Raw genomic sequence first — 18,239 nt, 5'->3', positions numbered from 1 at the left:
AGTTCAAGGTTCAAGTCACATAATTAAATTGACATAATAGTGAAAAAATAAAAGGGTTTAGTTTTGTGAACGTAGTTCATTTTGTTCGGTATCACGACAAACATTGAGGGTACACAAACACGTCAATGATGAGTAGAGATAAAATCGATATGTAAAATATGAAAACTTTGATGAAAAAGTCACACTCATATTGTTGGTATGTGATTGTGAACATCATTAACGGCATATGCTTTGCCCTGAAAAGGGCCGTTTGGTACACAGGCGCATGTTCAGGACACGGATGTCACACGGAATCCTTGATGGTAAACAATGTTACCCTTACACCACCATGGTTTGTCCCCAATCCATTGTTTTCTATGGTAAAGTTGGACCTGTATACAGGGAACCGGGGGTGAAAGGGTTAAGGGCTCGGCCGACGTCGGCTTCCTTCAAGGGAAACCCTACATTACACAGCTGAACACAGTCGTATCGTCTTGGAAATACGGGGTGCCCTTGATTTTCAAATAGTAGACACCAAGAGAGTTCTGCGTCGCCCTTGCGTGCACCCACGCAGCATCTCTCTTTAGGTGTCCATATATTCGTTGAGCGTCCCTCCCATTCTCAACGACCGCGACTGCATTCGAGTTGTGAGAGTTGGATTTCTCTATCAGGAGGCAATACGCCGACCCAACAGTTAGGGAACCCTTGTAATGGCTCATCCCAACTGCTAAATCTCCATGAATAATTATTCCTGGCATTTTTCTGCGATCACAGGATCGACGAAGAGAAGAACAACAGTCTTGTCGTCTCGTCATCTGTGTATATGTGTGTGTCATTCGCGCCTTGTCGTACGTCAATCGTCGAAATACAGTGTAGGCGCCAAAATCAAAATTTAATATTCAAAAAATCACCGGTGAAATTTTTTTCTCGACCAGGAAGTAAGTTTGGATTGTAATCTCATATTTTTGTGTGGTTGGGTGTCCCCAGACAAAGATTTTGACCCCTAAATCTACATTTGAAAGGAATAGGTGATTTTCATAACAAAGGGCGGGAAATTGCTCGATTGACGCGTAAATCCCGTGGCGTGATTGGCTGGAGTACGTTCTGAATACTAATGTATGTACATTATATTCAAATGAACGACTCCCAATATAGTTGAACGATCGGACTGTGTGATCGGGTAGAATGGTGTCCAAAATTTATTTGCTGTTTAAATTTCACAGGTGACTCCTTGTCGTAAGAATATGCACTATCGTGGCTCTAAGCCATGTAACTTTATGTAGAAAAATTTTCTGAGAATTTAGTTTTGCAATGTGTGATAGGTTTGCTGATTACACAAGGCCGTAGATCAACATTATATCTACTGTTGAACTGGTTTATATAGGTGTTCATTCTATCAATAATGATTTATAAGTCGGCGTGTCATTACAAAAATACCATGGCAGACAAAAGTCACAAAAGACTGAACCTTAAAGGTATACAGTCACCTGTAATCTAAATATGTCCATATATGGTCAAAGGGGCGTTCCTTGGTATTCAAAATGCCATTTGAGGGCGCTGTTTTTAAAAAGCGGTCACCCGCTCAAAATCTGGGATTGGTTAGGTTTTCTCTTTCCAAGGTAACTGTGGCAAAATTGGAACAGGTGACAGTCTACCTTTAAACCCATTTCTCAACTGTTTCAACGAACAAATAAATGCGATCACATGACTGGTAATGCAAACATACCTGTACCTTGTGAGCAACATGGTACACAGCACGACCGACTAAGGTAGGCAAAGACTGAGTTATTGATCTTTCTTTTTTCGTTTCAATAGAGGAACATAATTTTGTTTGTTATAAATCATGTGACTTAAATGTGGCATACCTACATGTTTGAGCAAACACAGCAACATTATAGACAATTTTTGAGTCAAATTGTACAATGGTCAGGAATATTTGTAAACTTTTGCTAACTTTTGTTACTCAGAGCTTCACAGGAATAATCTGCTTTGGAATTTCGGAAGACCTAGATGCCTATTTGTGTCAGTGGAAACTAAGACAAGCCGTAACAGCAAAGGTATGGTGTAGTTTCTCTATCCAGTATCATATATTTACAATGCCTGTCAATGGTTTTATCAAAAAGCAAACTATTTAGGACTTTCAGACCCTCGTCGAATATTCGTGAATTAATTATTACGAAGTTAAAAAATTGTACAGGAATTGTTTATGAAAGGCAGCTGATAATATATATCATCCTTTGACATTCTAAAACCTGATCAATTTTGGTACATTTCAAGTGATAACAGCATTAAATACAGTCAAATACTGGTAACTTACAACTAAATTTGGTGTTTGAAAAGTAGTAAAGTTAGAAGACCTGGAATTACCATATATCTTGTGTATCTTACTGCTAATGACATTTATTTATTCTTGGGAAACATTGCTTTGAGTGGTAAAAATATTAGAATTTCAACTAACAATATTTGTAATATAGACCAATAAATAATTGTATATTAGCTTTAGTAAATAAACATGCATTAAATGCCCGCTTGTTCAAAGTTTCCCCTAACAAGAAATGATTAAACTTTGTATATCTCTCCTAACCCAGACATGCAGCAGGAAACACAATTAGTTTTGGACTTACATGTAAAAGGACTATATTGATTGTTGACTATGTTAAAAATTAATGGCATTAATGTAAATCAGGCTTACCATTTTGTAAGCATATTTTGATATAAAAACAGAGTAAATCTTGATAACATCATTACCAAAGGTCCTGAAACGTAAAAAAAGAAAAGTAGCTGTATATCAACTTCTACAATGACATCGATGGAATCAAGCAATTTTACTGCTTACCAACATTGTCATTTTATGAACTATTGTAAGAGTTGCTGGAAACTGCATAAAGTCTGCTCTGTTGATCGTTATGTAGGTATACCCCTGATCACAAATCTATGTTCATATTAATACCATGATATCACAATACAAATATTTCTCCTGTAAACCATGTCAACTCATTTTTTACTCTAGGTACAATGGCAGACACACTCTCTGAAGCACTGCTTGTATCAACATCATGGAATACAGCATCTGATGACCTGACATCACAACCAACTAAAACACTGGTCAAAGATTTCTCTGAAAATCTACTGGAGTCTGATGAAGTTTCTAAACTCTACTGTACTGTCCTTGATGTGGAAGTCAGTGAAGACCAGAAGAAAGATGCAGAAAGTGTTGGAGTTACTCTGATCCCAGCTACAAGAAGTAAATGGGCTAAACCTAATGAAGACCCTGCTGGAGTTAACTGGTTGTTCAACCATAACACATACTACTTAAAACTGAAGGACTTAAAAGCTGTACAGCATGTTGTTAGTTTTTCTCCAAAGACAGAGAATGCAGCAGCTGCAATTCATGAAAGTCTCTTTCCTCAGGCTCAGTTACACCAGCTATCTCCTCCTGTGCCAGATGGGGTCTTGTTTACTTTCGACATTTGGAATGAGGATGCTTGTGGACTGACCAACTATCACAGGACTATAATCCATGATTTCTGTGTAAGGAAGGCCAAGGCTGGTGAAAAACTCATTGCATATTCCACTGTAATAGATGTAGAACTCAGTAAAGACCAGAAAAAAGATGCTAAGAAATGTGGAGTTATCTTGATTCCTGCACAAAAGGAGAAGAAAGGTACCAAGAAAAAAGATTTGCCAAATGTTGACTGGTTACTGAAGCATGAAACCTACTATCCAAACCTACGACAACTCCAAAACATCAAGTACGTAGTTGGCTATGCTCCAAAGACTGGATGGGCTGCTGCAGATATTAGGGAGACACTGTTCCCTGATGCCAAGCTAGTTTTGATTAACCACGCCTGTCCAGAGGAAGAGTGTCTCTGGGAAAGTGGAGATGAGGAGGATCCTGAATTGGAAGATGAAATGTTGGAAATGGCGAGTAAAGCTGACGTGTTATTCTCAATAGGTCCTACAATATACAAATACTTTGAAAATGGCTACAGAACAAACATTGATGGAAGACAGCTTTCAGATATCCCCCATGAAGAGATTCTTCCAAAACCTGGACAAGTTTACTTTGATAGTAAATTGGTCATTGGAGCAGAGACTGAAACTCCTATTATATTGACATATGGACAGCTTGACACAAAGGAAGCCTTGAAAAAGTGTGAGTCAATAGCTGCATCTATTGGAAATGTTGCTAACAACTTCAAGGAATGTAACAAAGTATGCCCAGTCTGGAAGATTAAAGGTGTTTCCAAGCTGAATAAAAAGAAAACAATAAGATATCTCATAGAAAAATTGAACAGTGCTCATGTCATGCCAAAACTCTATCCAACCTATTCAGTAAAGAAATTGTTACAAGTTCTTCAACAGTCTCACCTCTGCCTTCCTCCATCATGCTACACTGACTACAGTTTTGAAGGCTTGGAAGCAATGGCAGCTGGTCTACCAACAAGAGTACAGGATGATTCACACATTGCTAGTATGATTAAAAAACACTTTCCAATGCATACAGATGTCTGTGTCATGACATGTAAGGAGACATGCAGGGACCAGAAAATATCAAAATGTTTAACTTCCAACACTGAAGCTTTTCATCACGCAAGGACACTCAAAGAAGAGTTTGTTCAGAGTGAAGTGGTCACAAAAAGCTTGGCAAAATTTGCTTCTGTATTCAAAGAGGAGAAAAGGACCAATAAATCAGGTACTGGTCACATTATAAGCTGAAATCAATTTAACATTTTTTAAAGATTACTGTTAACTATTGAAACCCATGGTGTAAAATAGATGATATACATATATGCCATACATATTGCCTTGTACTGTCTGATAGAAATAAAATGGTAATCATATAGGACACTCAGTGCCATGGTGATTTAATATTCCAATGGAAAGCTTTTAGGTCTTAGTTGAACTCTGTTTCTATGTCGAGCCAGCTGTACTGTGTCACTAGAATAGGTGAAGTGATCTTTGCTCTGATATATATTTTTATAACAGCCATTTTTAGCTCACGTGTTCACACGTGTGCTTATGCCACAGCAATGTCTGTCTGTCTGTCCGTGTGTGTGTGTTTGTGTGTTAGTGTGTGTGTGTGTGTGTGTGTGTGTGGTCTGTCTGTCTGTCTGTCTGTCAGTCTGTTTGTCTGTTTACACGATAACTCAAAAGCGCCTGAACGGATTCAAGTCGGATTTGGTACACAGGTACTATATGCTACTTGCAAGAACTGATTAGATTTTGGTAAGTGTGGCTTGCATATTAATGAAGTTATGCAATATCATTTTTTCCGTACAATGATTTCCCTATGGAGACGGTAATGACAGTGTAGACATATATCAAGAAATACTGCACAAAATTTCATGAAACTTTTCACAGATGACAATCTCAGAACATTATGATGATACTGTGAGTGTCATGTCAATTATCTGCTCATTTGCATATTTAATGAACTTTTGTTATTAGTGACATAACTCTGAAATTCCTGCACCAAACTTGATGATACGTGCAACAAATATTGATCTGATATATATCTAATTATACTAAGAAGCATTTGGCAGTGTCAAGTTAATAAATAGCTCATTTGCATATTTTATGAAGTTTTATAATTAGTCATATAACTCCGATATAACTGCACCAAATTTGATGAATTCTGCTGAAGATACTGATCTGACTGATATCTAACTGTGGTGTAAAGCACTTAGTAGTGTCAAGTTAATTTAGGGTTCATTTGCATATTCAATGAACTTTGTAATTAGGTATGTAACTCTGAAATTACTGCACCCAAGTCAGTAGAAGCTGGTACAGATATTGATCTGATAGATATCTAACTCTACTGACAAGCATTTGGCAGCGTCAAGTTAACAAGTAGCTCATTTGCATATTTTATGAAGTTTTGTAATTAGTCATATAACTCCGAAATAACTGCACCAAATGTGATGAAATCTGCTGCAGATACTGATCTGACAGATATCTAATTGTGGTGTAAAGCATTTAGTTGTGTGGAGTTAATTAAGGGTTCATTTGCATATTTAATGAACTTTGTAATTAGTGATATTACTCCAAAATTACACCATTACATTTGATGAAACTTGCTACAGATATTGATCTGATAAATATTTAATTGTACTGAGAAGCATTGGGCGTGTCAAGTTAATAATTAGCTCATTTACATATTAAATAAAGTTTTGTAATTAGTGATTTAACTCTGAGAGTACTGTGCGAAAGTTGATGAAACCTGCTACATATAATGATATAACAGATATCTGATTGTTTTTATTACACGCCTCACACGGGTGTCGATTATATTGGTATGAATTTGGTTTATTGACAGGAATATTGAAAAACATAATACAATAAATCCTCGTCAGAGATAGTTACTCTAGCAGTAGACCGTATACACGTCTAGTCTTATCAGAAATCTGTCTTCCACTCCGCCTCGTGTGCTCAATTGAACTGCTGTCAGAATATTCAATGTCTGTCTTTGTTCTTGTGTTTTGGTTAGTGATTATATCCTGAGGTCTGCAATGTTGCGTAACATCTCCTTGCTTGTTGATTTGTCACTTTGATATAAGACAGGTCAAAGGTACAATTGTTTTACACAACTTCATAACAGTCAAAAAGTATGCAGTAATTCATGTCATACTGTATTATTTCATGCATCCAGTAGTGTCTGATAAATGTCAATACATGTCGAGTCATCAGCAGTCAATTTCAATGCTTGATAACTAAGTTTGTAATTTTGTCAAACTCAAAGTCATTCCTTCCATTCAGGGGTCACATTAGTAGGTCAAGTTGTTCTGTTGAGTAAATGCTAAAATTTTCTAGTCTGTTTACTGACTATTAATGAACCTGTTGTAAAACATGTGAGCACATTCAGTTCATATCTGGTTAGCTGTTTTGTATAGTATCTATGTAATGAAGGGAAGTATCAGCTCTGTACATTAACCTAGCAGAATTGTCCCATGGACTTAAACCATTATCAATGTTGGAACATTACAAATACCAATGGCTGAATGTTTTACTCTATAGTTAACGATCGGGGATTTTTCTTTCATATCTGTTCTGAAAACTTTGCTTATGTTTGAAAACTTAATGCATGCAATAGGGCACTCTGATTCCATGAAAGAGGTATATGTGTGGGAGATTATGTATACATGCATCAGTGAAAATACAAAAGCTTGATATTTGTAATAAAATACGTGGGATTTGGTTAGATGAACACTTTTCTATTTGTCAAAAGCAATATATTTAGTAAAATCATCACATTGGAAATTTTTATATTACATTACAGGAAAACATAAAGGAAATGGGAAAGAAAAGGAAAAAGAAACTGAACAAAGTGAGGCAGTGCACCATGGGATGTCAGTCACAGAAGATACAGAGACTATAAAGACTACAGTAGTGCACCATGGGATGTCAGTCACAGAAGATACAAAGACTATAAAGACTACAGCAGTGCACCATGGGATGTCAGTCACAGAAGGTATAGAGACTATACAGACAACAGCAGTGCACCATGGGATATCAGTCACAGAAGATACAGAGACTATAAAGACTACAGCAGTGCACCATGGGATGTCAGAAAAGGAAGATATGGAGAGTACAGAGACCACAGCAATGCACCCTGGGATGTCAGTCATGGACGAAAAGGAGACTACTGAAACTGTAGTAGTGCACCATGAGATGTCAATCACAGAAGATATGGAGACTACGGACACCACAACAGTGCACCATGGGATGTCGGTCACAAAAGATATGAAGACTACAGACACTACAGCAGTGCACCATGGAATGTCGGTCACAGAAGATATGGAAACTACAGACACTATAGCAGTGCACCATGGGATGTCAGTCACAGAAGATATGAAGACTACAGACACTACAGCAGTGCACCATGGGATGTCGGTCACTGAAGCAGAGATTGGTGAAAGCACAGCAGGGCAGCCTGGGAGTTCAAATACAGGATTAGAGACCACAGATGTTATTACAAAACAATCTTTGGTAGTCAGAGACAAAGAAACAACTTCTAAGGACAGCAAAGAACAAAGACAAACGAAACAAGGACATCATAGGAAAAGAAAGAAGATGAATGAAAGTGACAAGAAAAGAAAGCCCAAGATGTTGAGAAAAGAAATCAGAAGTTGGCAACGCGAACAATCCAATCCTGGAAGGAGTGAAAGAAATAAAAGTGGCCCTATGAAAACAAACCAGACCAAATACAAAACTCAGAGGATGAAAGAAATGACTACAAATCCAAGCAATCCACCACCATTAGACTCAACAAAAGCTAAAGAAAATACAGGTACTGTATAATACTTGTAGTTTGTTTATGACTTCTGTGTTATTTTCTACTGTACTATAAATACAGTGCCTTGTATTCTCTGAACTTTTCACTCACATTTTCCTCTGTAGAGGTCCACCATGCTGGTGAAAGGGTTAAAGGTACATTGCAATGCCTAGTGTTTAGCTTGTTGACATAGCCTGAATATGTAGAGTCCAAAAGGGAATTTTCAGTCCAGACCAAAATTCATGTATTGGAAATTTATTTACCTTGAATGATACTGATTATTGGTCCTGTTTTGGTGTCTATTTTATACATATGTTTGCTATGTTGACAAACTGAAGTCTGGGCATTTCTGTCATTAAACCCCCACTAGCTGTATCTTTTAGCATTATTTTTATGATAAGTTTGTGAGAATGAACCAATTGAGGTGTGGGTAAACACTTATTATTATAATATCAACTACCCTCTGCGGGGACTGTATATGCAATTTTGAACAAGATAAAGTTTACATTGCGATTAAATGTTTGCCCAAACATTAAATCGCATCCCCATATGCGGAAAAGCAAAAACCATAGATACTGTGCATATCTGCATTGAAAGCTTCCCATAAACTGCACAGAGTAGTCAAATGTAATGCATAGGCATGAATGTTTTCAACCATGACATCGTATGTCTGTTTCCTTTGTAAATCATCAATTATTGAAAATGGCGGGGATAAAAATGACCGTTTCAATGTGAATTTACTTGTCAAATGTTTCACAAAGGATGGTTTCCTAATGCAGCAACATCCCATATCCCTTCAAAGAGTAGAATTCAGAGAAAGCCAGGTGAGAATAGAAAGATATTATCAACAAATTTTATGAGTTACAGCTAGTAGGACTTTAATATACAAAATAAAATCATGAAAAATTGTAAAAAGACAAAGCTACTGTCCCTTAAATATGTTACACTATACCCACACGTGAGGAAAAACAGTGAGCAAGGCATGGGTTAATTAATGATGGCTTGTTACTGTACAGTCTTATTACCAACTGAAGTTTTGATTTACAGCTGTTCTAAATTCTTTGATGTAAGTGGTTGTTCTAAATTCATATGACACACACACACACACACACACACACACATAGATAGATAGATAGATAGATAGATAGATAGATAGATAGATAGATAGATAGATATAATTACACAGGTAACACAGATTACTTCAAGTACAAAACAACTTAATATCTGTTACTTAAGTTTCATGTATCCTGCAATCGTCAGACAATCATCTTCTGTCTTTATGTGTTTATTATGGGTCCATAAAAAGCGTTTTGATTTTCACCGCAGTTACAACAAGTCAATGCAACTTTTTAGGCAAGTTTTGGAACGACTTTACAAACCATTTGCACAAATGTGATAACATTTAGATCAATTTTACTATCCATTTTTATCTGCCCGTCAGACTAGGGGTTATATATATATATATATATATATATATATATATATATATATATATATATATATATATAAGATATAAAGAGATAGAGAGATAGTGCTATGTAGGTCATTTTCCCCCACACTCATCATGACTTGAGTTCAATTAGTCGAGAACATTCTCAAGGTCACTACCTTAATGACCTCACAACCTTGAATTCAATTAGTCATGTTTTGAATGTTCTGGAAATTTACTGAGTTGTGCAAGAGAGGTAATTTTAGAACAGTAATTAACTAGATTGTTCTTATATGCCTTATGTAAGCACATGGGTATAAAAAGGGACGTGCACAGCTTCCAGTCAGACATTTGGGATTGTGTCTCTTGTGTGTTACTTCAAGTCTTTGGAAACTCCAGCAGTAGTAATTTTCAAGACTTTTCAAGACCTTCACTGCTAACGCTGGATTTATACTGTGGACTTTGTGCAACTTCAAGCCTGCAAGCCAAAGGACTGTTCATTCATCGGACTGACTGTTACAACTCTGAGACTGGAGCTTTGCCGTCCCAGCTGAGATAAGTAGTCTGTACACTTTTACAGTTTGTATTCTATCCCTACTTAGCAATTAGTTTTATTTTCGTAATAAATTTTGTTTAAACGGAAACTGCTGAGTTCACCCTTTTGTTCATTTTCTCTGCACGTAACAAATTGGGGGCTCTTCCGTGAGCGAACATTTGAGCCATTTGACAACATTTTGCCAGCCTTTTCAAAACTACTGTATACTGTGAACTCAGCGAAATTTAATCATGGCGGAATTTAAACCAGAGGAACTGGATGACCTTGATCAGGACACATTTGATTCCCTCAGAAAAGACGACCTCATAACACTGGCCAATTTCCTTAACGTAGAAGTCAAAAGATATATGCGCAAGAGGGAAATACAGTACCATATTGCCAAATATCTAGTTGATTTAGGCCAATTTGAGGAATCCACCTTGAAAGATTATGAGCCCGAGTCTACCTCTAAACTCAGAAATTAGAATTAGAAATGCAGGTAAATTTGGAGATTAAGATACTAGAATTACAAATGAAAGAAAAGAATTACAAATGGAAGAAAGACAGAGAGCGAAAGATAGGCAGGAAAGATTAGAAATGGAAGAAAGACAAAGAGAAAAAGAATTGCAAATGGAAGAAAGACAAAAGGAGAGAGAATTAAAAATGAAAGAAAGATTAGAAATGAAACCTTTAGAGCTTCGACAGTGAGGAAAATACTCCCCTTCCGACAGTTTTGACATCACTAAGCATTTCAGACTAGTTCCCCTTTCCAGAAAAGGATGTTGACAAATATTTTCCCCATTTTGAGAAAATTGCTCAGAATCTGAATTGGCCTAAGGAGTCCTGGTCTATGCTTTTGCAGAGTGCTTTGGTGGGTTAAGTCAGAGAAATTTACATTCAGTTGTCAGTAGAGCAGGCTTCAGATTATGATTCTTTGAAGGAATTAATACTCAAGGGCTATGAGTTGGTGCCTGAAGCTTACCGTCAGAAATTTAGGGATTGTGAGAAGGCGAGGGATCAAACTTATGTTGAATTTGCTCGAACAAAAGAACAACTTTTGATCGTTGGTGTTCTTCTGAGAAAATCTGTCAGGATCATGGAAAATTGCGTCAACTTATTTTGATTGAGGAATTTAAAAGGTGCATTCGGAGTGACATCAAGACATTTATCAATGAACAAAAGGCAGATACATTGGAGGTTGCTGCACGTTTGGCCGATGACTATTTATTGACCCATAAATCTTCATTTCTCAGTAAACCATCCCAGTCCTTTTCATACCAAAACAATGCAGGGAAATTTAACTCCTCCTTTTCATCCAAGAATATGTCAAAGGAGATTAGAAAATCAAATGACAACAGTTCGCAAAGTTCAAGTAACACTCCAACATCATCAGATCCCAAGTCTCAATCTCCTTCTGACAAACAGTTCAGTACACTTTCTTGTAATTATTGTAAGAAAAATGGCCATTTAATGTCAGATTGTTTCAAATTGAAAAGAAAACGTGAAGGTCAAAGTAGTCAAAGTGGATCTAAGCCACCGGCTTTATTTCTTCATCAACTCAATTAGAGTCTAATAATGTGTGTAACACATTTTCTGAGGTTAAACCCCTCTTATCCCCAATTAATGAGGTCAAGGTCAATTCTTCTCAAGATAGCATTATGGGTATTTTCAAACCATTTATTCATGATGGTTTTATATCACTTTCTAGTGATTTTTCTTCCGCTACCCTGTCAAAATTTTAAGAGATACTGGGGCTTCCCAGTCTCTTTGTTGGCAGATACCCTGCCGTTTTCTGAAAAGTCATTTTCAGGTTCTAAAGTTCTTATTAAGGGGGTAGATTGTAATGACTACATTCTGTTCCTCTTCATAATGTCTATTTGTCTTCGGACTTTGTTTCTGGACCTCTGACTTTAGGTATTAGGCCTTTTTGCCTTTTGAAGGGATTCACCTTCTCCTTGGAATCGACCTTGCTGGGAACAAAGACATCACTAATCCACTTGTGACTGATAACTTAGTTTAGATCAGAATCCAGAGCCAATAGAGGAAGATATTCCGGGTCTTTTCCTTCATGTGCTATTACTCGAGCCATGTAAAAGAAAACTTCTGAGAATCAAAATATTCTCAAAAATAATGTCACAGATGTGACTTAAATGACACCTTTGTCAGTCAGGTGTTTGACACGGATCATTCTGTTATCCCTCGTGGATTTGAAACTTCCAGTAATACTTCTGCAGACCAAGGTCAGACATTTTCTGGATCAAATCTCATTGCAGAACAACACAAACGCCCAGATATTTAGTGTTTGTTTGACAGGGTAGATGACAAAGGTGAAACTTCAGATAGCTCTGTTTCCTAAAATCTGGTATTCTCATGCGTAAATGGAGACCTCCAGATGTCTTGGTTGATGACGATGGGCTATAAAACATCAAATTGTGGTTCCAAAGTCCTATCGTGCTGAAATATTACGCCTGGCCCATGAAACCCCTGGGCTGGTCATTTAGGAGTCAGGAAAACTTATCATAAAATTCTCAGTCACTTTTATTGGCCTAATCTCAGGCAGGATGTAGCACATTTTGTAAAATCGTCACACATGTCAAATGGTAGGAAAGCCAAATCAGACCATTCTAAAGGCCCCTTTACAGCCAATTCCTGCATTTCAAGAACCATTTAGTAGGATTCTAATAGACTGTGTTGGGCCCCTACCAAAAACAAGATCGGAAATGAGTACATGTTGACAATAATGTGTACATAAACTCAGTTCCCAGAAACCATACCACTGAGAAATATTAAAGTAAAAACTGTAGTGAGAGCTTTAGTCAAATTTTTCACTTTATTCGGCCTCCCTAAATGTGTCCAGTCCGATCAAGGCTCCAACTTTATGTCTGGAATATTTCAACAAGTAATGGATCAGCTAGGCATTAAACAGTATAGGTCATCCACCTATCATCGAGAAAGTCAGGGATGCTCTTGAGCGATTTCATCAAACTTTGAAAAACATGATTAGGACCTACTGTTTTGACACAGAAAAGCAGTGGGATGAAGGAATTCATTTTCTGTCTCTTGCTGTTAGAGAGTCAATCCAGAGTCTCTTGGTTTTAGCCCATTTGAGCTTGTATTTGGACATACAGTCCGTGGCCCTCTTAAGCTCGTTAAAGAGAAATTCCTATCAGACGATGATGATTGTCTGAATATTTACAATATGTGTCAGATTTCCGTGCAAAACTCTCTAAAGCATGTGAATTAGCCAGAGAAAATCTTGAGTCATTTCAGCAGTCAGTGAAAATCAAATATGATAAAAACACCTCAAAACGGAAGTTTGAACCAGATCACAAGTTCTTGTTCTTCTTCCGGTTCCTGGCAAACCACTCCATGCTCGTTACTTTTGGCCATATCTAATTGATAAGACATTGAGCGATTTAAATTACATTACAAAAACACCTAACAGGCGAAAACAAAAACAGCTATGTCCCATAAATATACTTAAGCCATATTTGGATAGGGACAATCCTACAATAACACAGCCTGTCAGTGCAGTCAGTTGAAAACGTTATGAAGATAGTGATACTGAAACTGACTTGAGTGAAAATACACTAATTTCAAAGCTGAGCTGGAGTATACAAAATTGGCACACCTCCAGTCGTCACAACAACAACAGGTGAAAGAACTGCTCCAAGAATACAAACACCTGTTCCAAGATGTTCCAATGAGGACAAACGTCATCTATCACGACGTTGATGTTGGGGACAGTAAGCCTGTAAAACAACATCCATACAGACTGAATCCAACGAAAGCGAAATATCTCCAGGAAGAAGTCAAATACCTGCTGGACAATGACTTTATTGAACCCAGTAAAAGTAACTGGAGTTCGTCGTGCATACTTGTGCCAAAATCAGATCACAGTTATCGTATGTGCATGGACTACAGGAAAGTGAACACTTTAACAAAGACAGACACTTTCCCAATCCCGAGGATTGATGATTGCATCGACCGAGTGGGAAAAGCCAAGTATGTGACAAAATTTGACCTACTAAGGGATTTTGGCAAGTCCCTCTGACGGATCGTGCTCGTGAAATATCCGCCTTTGTTACACCAGACGGATTGTTCCAGTACAAGGTGATGCCATTCGGAATGAAGAACTCTCCGGCAACGTTCCAACGGATGATCAACGACGTCATATCCGGGCTCGACGGATGTGGAGCTTACGTCGATGACGTCGTCCTGTATAGTGACACCTGGGAGTAACACATCAAGCTCATGCGGAAGTTCTTTGAGAGACTGAGCAAAGCAATGTTGACTGTCAACCTTGCCAAATCTGAGTTTGGTTGGCGAGGGTGACTTACCTTGGACATACTGTAGGACAGGCAGTTTCAAATTTTCCCATACCAAACTGCAAACAACAATGATGTGCTTTCTCAGTATGGCTGGTTACTACAGAAAATTCTGTCCAAATTTCTCCACAATTACTGAGTCTTTGATTAACTTACTTAAAAAGAAAGTAAAGTTTCCTTGGTCTGAACAATGCCAACAGGTATTTGATACACTTAAAGCCATGCTCAAAGTGCTCCTGTCTTGTCTAAACCAGATTTCAGTTTTCCATTCAAATTAGCTGTAAATGCTAGTGATACGGCTGCTGGTGCTGTTTTATTGCTAGAGGATAGTCATGGGATAGATCATCCTGTTTGCTACTTTTCACGCAAATTTAACAAATCCCAGAGAAACTACTCTACAATTGATAAAGAGTGTCTATCTTTGATATTGGCTTAACAGCATTTTGAAGTTTATGTTACTTCTGCAAATCAGCCAATAGTGGTTTATATTGATCACAACCCTCTTGTTTTCCTACAGAAAATCAAAGGCAAAATTCAGAGATTGTTAAGATGGAGTTTAATGTTACAGGAGTTTAATCTTGATATTAGACATATCAAAGGCAGAGACAATTTAATTGCAGACTGTCTCTCTCGTATTTAGAGTTTATTGTTGTTCACACTTTTAAGATTACATTTGGAAAAGAGAAATTTTTTCTTTGAAAAATTTTCCTTTTTGAAGAGGGGTAGTGTTATGTAGGCATTTTCCCCCACACTCATCATGACCTGAGTTAAATTAGTCTAGAACATTCTCAAGGTCACTGCCCTTAATGACCTCACAACCTTGAATTCAATTAGTCCAGTTTGGAATGTTCTGAAAATTTACTGAGTTGTGCAAGAGAGATAATTTTAGAACAGTAATTAGCATGTCAATAAAAGTTCTAGATTGTTCTTATTTGCCCTTATGTAAGCACATGGGTATAAAAAGGGACGTGCACAGCTTCCAGTCAGACATTTGGGATTGTGTCTCTTGTGTGTTACTTCAAGTCTTTGGAAACTCCAGCAGTAGTAATTTTCAAAACTTTTCAAGACCTTCACTGCTAACACTGGATTTTACACTGTGGACTTTGTGCAACTTCAAGCCTGCAAGCCAAAGGACTGTTCATTCATCGGACTGACTGTTACAACTCTGAGACTGGAGCTTTGCCGTCCCAGCTGAGATAAGTAGTCTGTACACTTTTTAAAGCTTGTATTCTATCCCTTGACTTAGAGGTAGTTTTATTTTCGTAAGAAATGTTGTTTAAACGGAAACTGCTGAGTTCTTCCTTTTGTGGTTTTCCCTGCACATAACAATAGATAGATAGATAGATAGATAGATAGATAGATAGATAGATAGATAGATAGATAGATAGATAGATAGATATCAAAGAGAGAACAGCTGTAAATAAAAAACTTCATTTGGCAATTAGGCAGTTTCAAGCCATCATGAATGATCCATGCTTTGCTCATGCAAAATGTTTTCTAATTTTTTGGTAAAGCTTATAATATTTAAGGGACATGTATAAAAATAATGATTGATTATTTATAATGCTCTGTTTCTAGCATTGAGCACTGAGAACTCCCTGCTTTTAACATCGAGCAGTGTATTTTCCCACGAGGACATCTGCATTTATATATATACACATACTGGTAAATCGGATTACCGGTATATAGATGTCCTTATGAGAAATTATATATATATATATATATATATATATGATATATATATATATATATATATATATATATATATATATATAATATATATATATATATGAATATGAGAAATTATATATATATATATATATATATATATATATATATATATATTATATATATATATATATATATATATATATATATACTGGTATGTGTGTGTATTTTTTTATTTAGTTAGTTAGTTAGTTAGTTAGTAAATTAGATAGTTAGTTAATTAATCCCGCAGGCAAAGAAACTGACTTTCCCTTTTAAACCTGCTATCACTCACAAGTCTAAAATTGTATAAATTATCACTGCAATGTAGAGTGCTGACTAACAACTGTTGTGAATGAAGACCGCAAAGTATTTTGAGTGTACTGACTTTCATTGAAAAGCTAGTTTTAACAAAGTAACGTATTCTCATCTGTTTTCTGAACATCAGGTTCAGATGCTTTCATTGTGCATGTTGGACTAGATGAAGAATCCTACCAGCAACAAATGAGAGATCTTAACAGTAAAGTCCAAACGAGGAGTGTCAGGAAGAAAAAGGAACAATTGAAAGCAGCATGGGAGAAGATACAAGCAGAAATGGACAAAACTGAATGCGAGGCTCTAACAAATAACAATTCTGTCCAAAGAGTAGATCAAAACTGTAAGGACAGCTTTGGTGAAGTTTCAGTGACCAGTATGAAACAAGATTCCTTGACAATCTTACTTGACCTACTACTCTGTATAACTTGTACAGACTGAAACAGACATGTATATCTGGTAGTTTTCCTGACTCATTTGAACCACTATTGATAACTGATGAGATGAGAGAGAGGGCTGACAAAGTTGGATTACAACTCAAGTTGAAAGCAACATATGACCAAGCTAAATTTGATGAAGTAGAACTGTTCTTCATAAACAGTAAGTTTGCTGAGTTTCATACCTTGACAAGCAAGTTAAGGTAATGTGTACCATAAATTTTATGTCACTTTATGTGCGTTACTTTGTGGTAAATTTTTTGTTTCTCAATTTTTGGACAATTGGATGATGATGATAACATCCAATTACAGTCACTTAATTAGCGCTGCATGCATGCATCTCCACATTTCATGAAAAAATCCACCTTCAAGTTACCAGGCAAAGACAAACTCGAATGCATTGTGTTTCAAACCCCCTACTTTATGGTATTTCAGCTCTCTTAATTCAAAATGGATGTTTCCGAAAATTTCGCTGTTTCAATCCGACACCAGAAGATGAGAAAATTCAATTCTCTTCCCTCAGAAAAAGCATTCCTAAATCATTAACTTATCATTTGGATTAGAGAACAAGAGAGTTCACATTTCAGATGAAATCTATATATAAATATGCCTTTGGATAGGATTTAATGTATAACTTGAATTAAGGATATCAATCCTAGGTACCCCTCCAGCTGAAAATCATGGCTCAAAGCGTTATTAGCAATTATCAACACTTGTATTTCACAACGGGTAATTTCACAGCAGCAAGTTGTCTCAGCTCATATTCTTTTTTTCCAACCAGTAGATTATCTTTCTTTTGAGAAAGCATCCCTAAGTCAGTCGATCTTCTCAATCTGGTAAGAGAACAAGGGACTGCATAGTTGATATGTAGACCTCAGCTATGTTAGCTTTAAAATAACTGCCTTTAGATAAAATACACTTCATTTATAACACTTTTACTTGAATTAAGGATAATCAATCCTAGATACACGTCTGACTGACAATCATAACCAGCGTTTATTAGCAATTATCAACTGGTATTTCACAGAGGTTCATAGCAGCAGTTGTCTTAGCTCACATTCTTTTGTTTCATTCAGGAGATGGTGGTGGACTTGAACCTGTCAAAATGTATCATGATGTCATTGAGGGAGAAGATGATGAAGAGATACTCACTGATGTAAGTTTACAATTATTAAACAACAGTATTTTTATCAATGAAGAAGAAAGATATAGATACATTTCTACTCAGGAATAA

The 18,239-nt window shown here is 36.7% G+C and overlaps 2 protein-coding genes across 2 annotated transcripts in view; both read left to right on the top strand.

Annotated features, from left to right (window-relative positions):
- The window catches only part of LOC139128181 (uncharacterized), a 50,798-nt gene extending 33,789 nt beyond the window's left edge, over nucleotides 1–17,009 (top strand). The window contains exons 2-5 of the mRNA XM_070694016.1: nucleotides 1,947–2,036; nucleotides 2,990–4,675; nucleotides 7,259–8,269; nucleotides 16,702–17,009. Of these exons, the coding sequence (XP_070550117.1) occupies nucleotides 2,995–4,675; nucleotides 7,259–8,269; nucleotides 16,702–17,009 (3,000 nt within the window). The 5' untranslated portion in view covers nucleotides 1,947–2,036; nucleotides 2,990–2,994. The remainder of the gene's footprint in view (nucleotides 1–1,946; nucleotides 2,037–2,989; nucleotides 4,676–7,258; nucleotides 8,270–16,701) is intronic.
- Nucleotides 17,010–17,041: 32 nt separating this feature from the next.
- The window catches only part of LOC139128160 (DNA ligase 1-like), an 80,814-nt gene continuing 79,616 nt past the window's right edge, over nucleotides 17,042–18,239 (top strand). The window contains exons 1-2 of the mRNA XM_070693999.1: nucleotides 17,042–17,168; nucleotides 18,082–18,161. Coding sequence (XP_070550100.1) covers nucleotides 17,072–17,168; nucleotides 18,082–18,161 — 177 coding nt within the window. The 5' untranslated portion in view covers nucleotides 17,042–17,071. The remainder of the gene's footprint in view (nucleotides 17,169–18,081; nucleotides 18,162–18,239) is intronic.

This window comes from Ptychodera flava, unplaced genomic scaffold, assembly GCF_041260155.1.
Source record: "Ptychodera flava strain L36383 unplaced genomic scaffold, AS_Pfla_20210202 Scaffold_45__1_contigs__length_1260105_pilon, whole genome shotgun sequence".
NCBI lineage: Eukaryota > Metazoa > Hemichordata > Enteropneusta > Ptychoderidae > Ptychodera > Ptychodera flava.
Note: the sequence above shows the minus strand (reverse complement) of the source record. Positions and strands in the feature narration are given on the sequence as shown.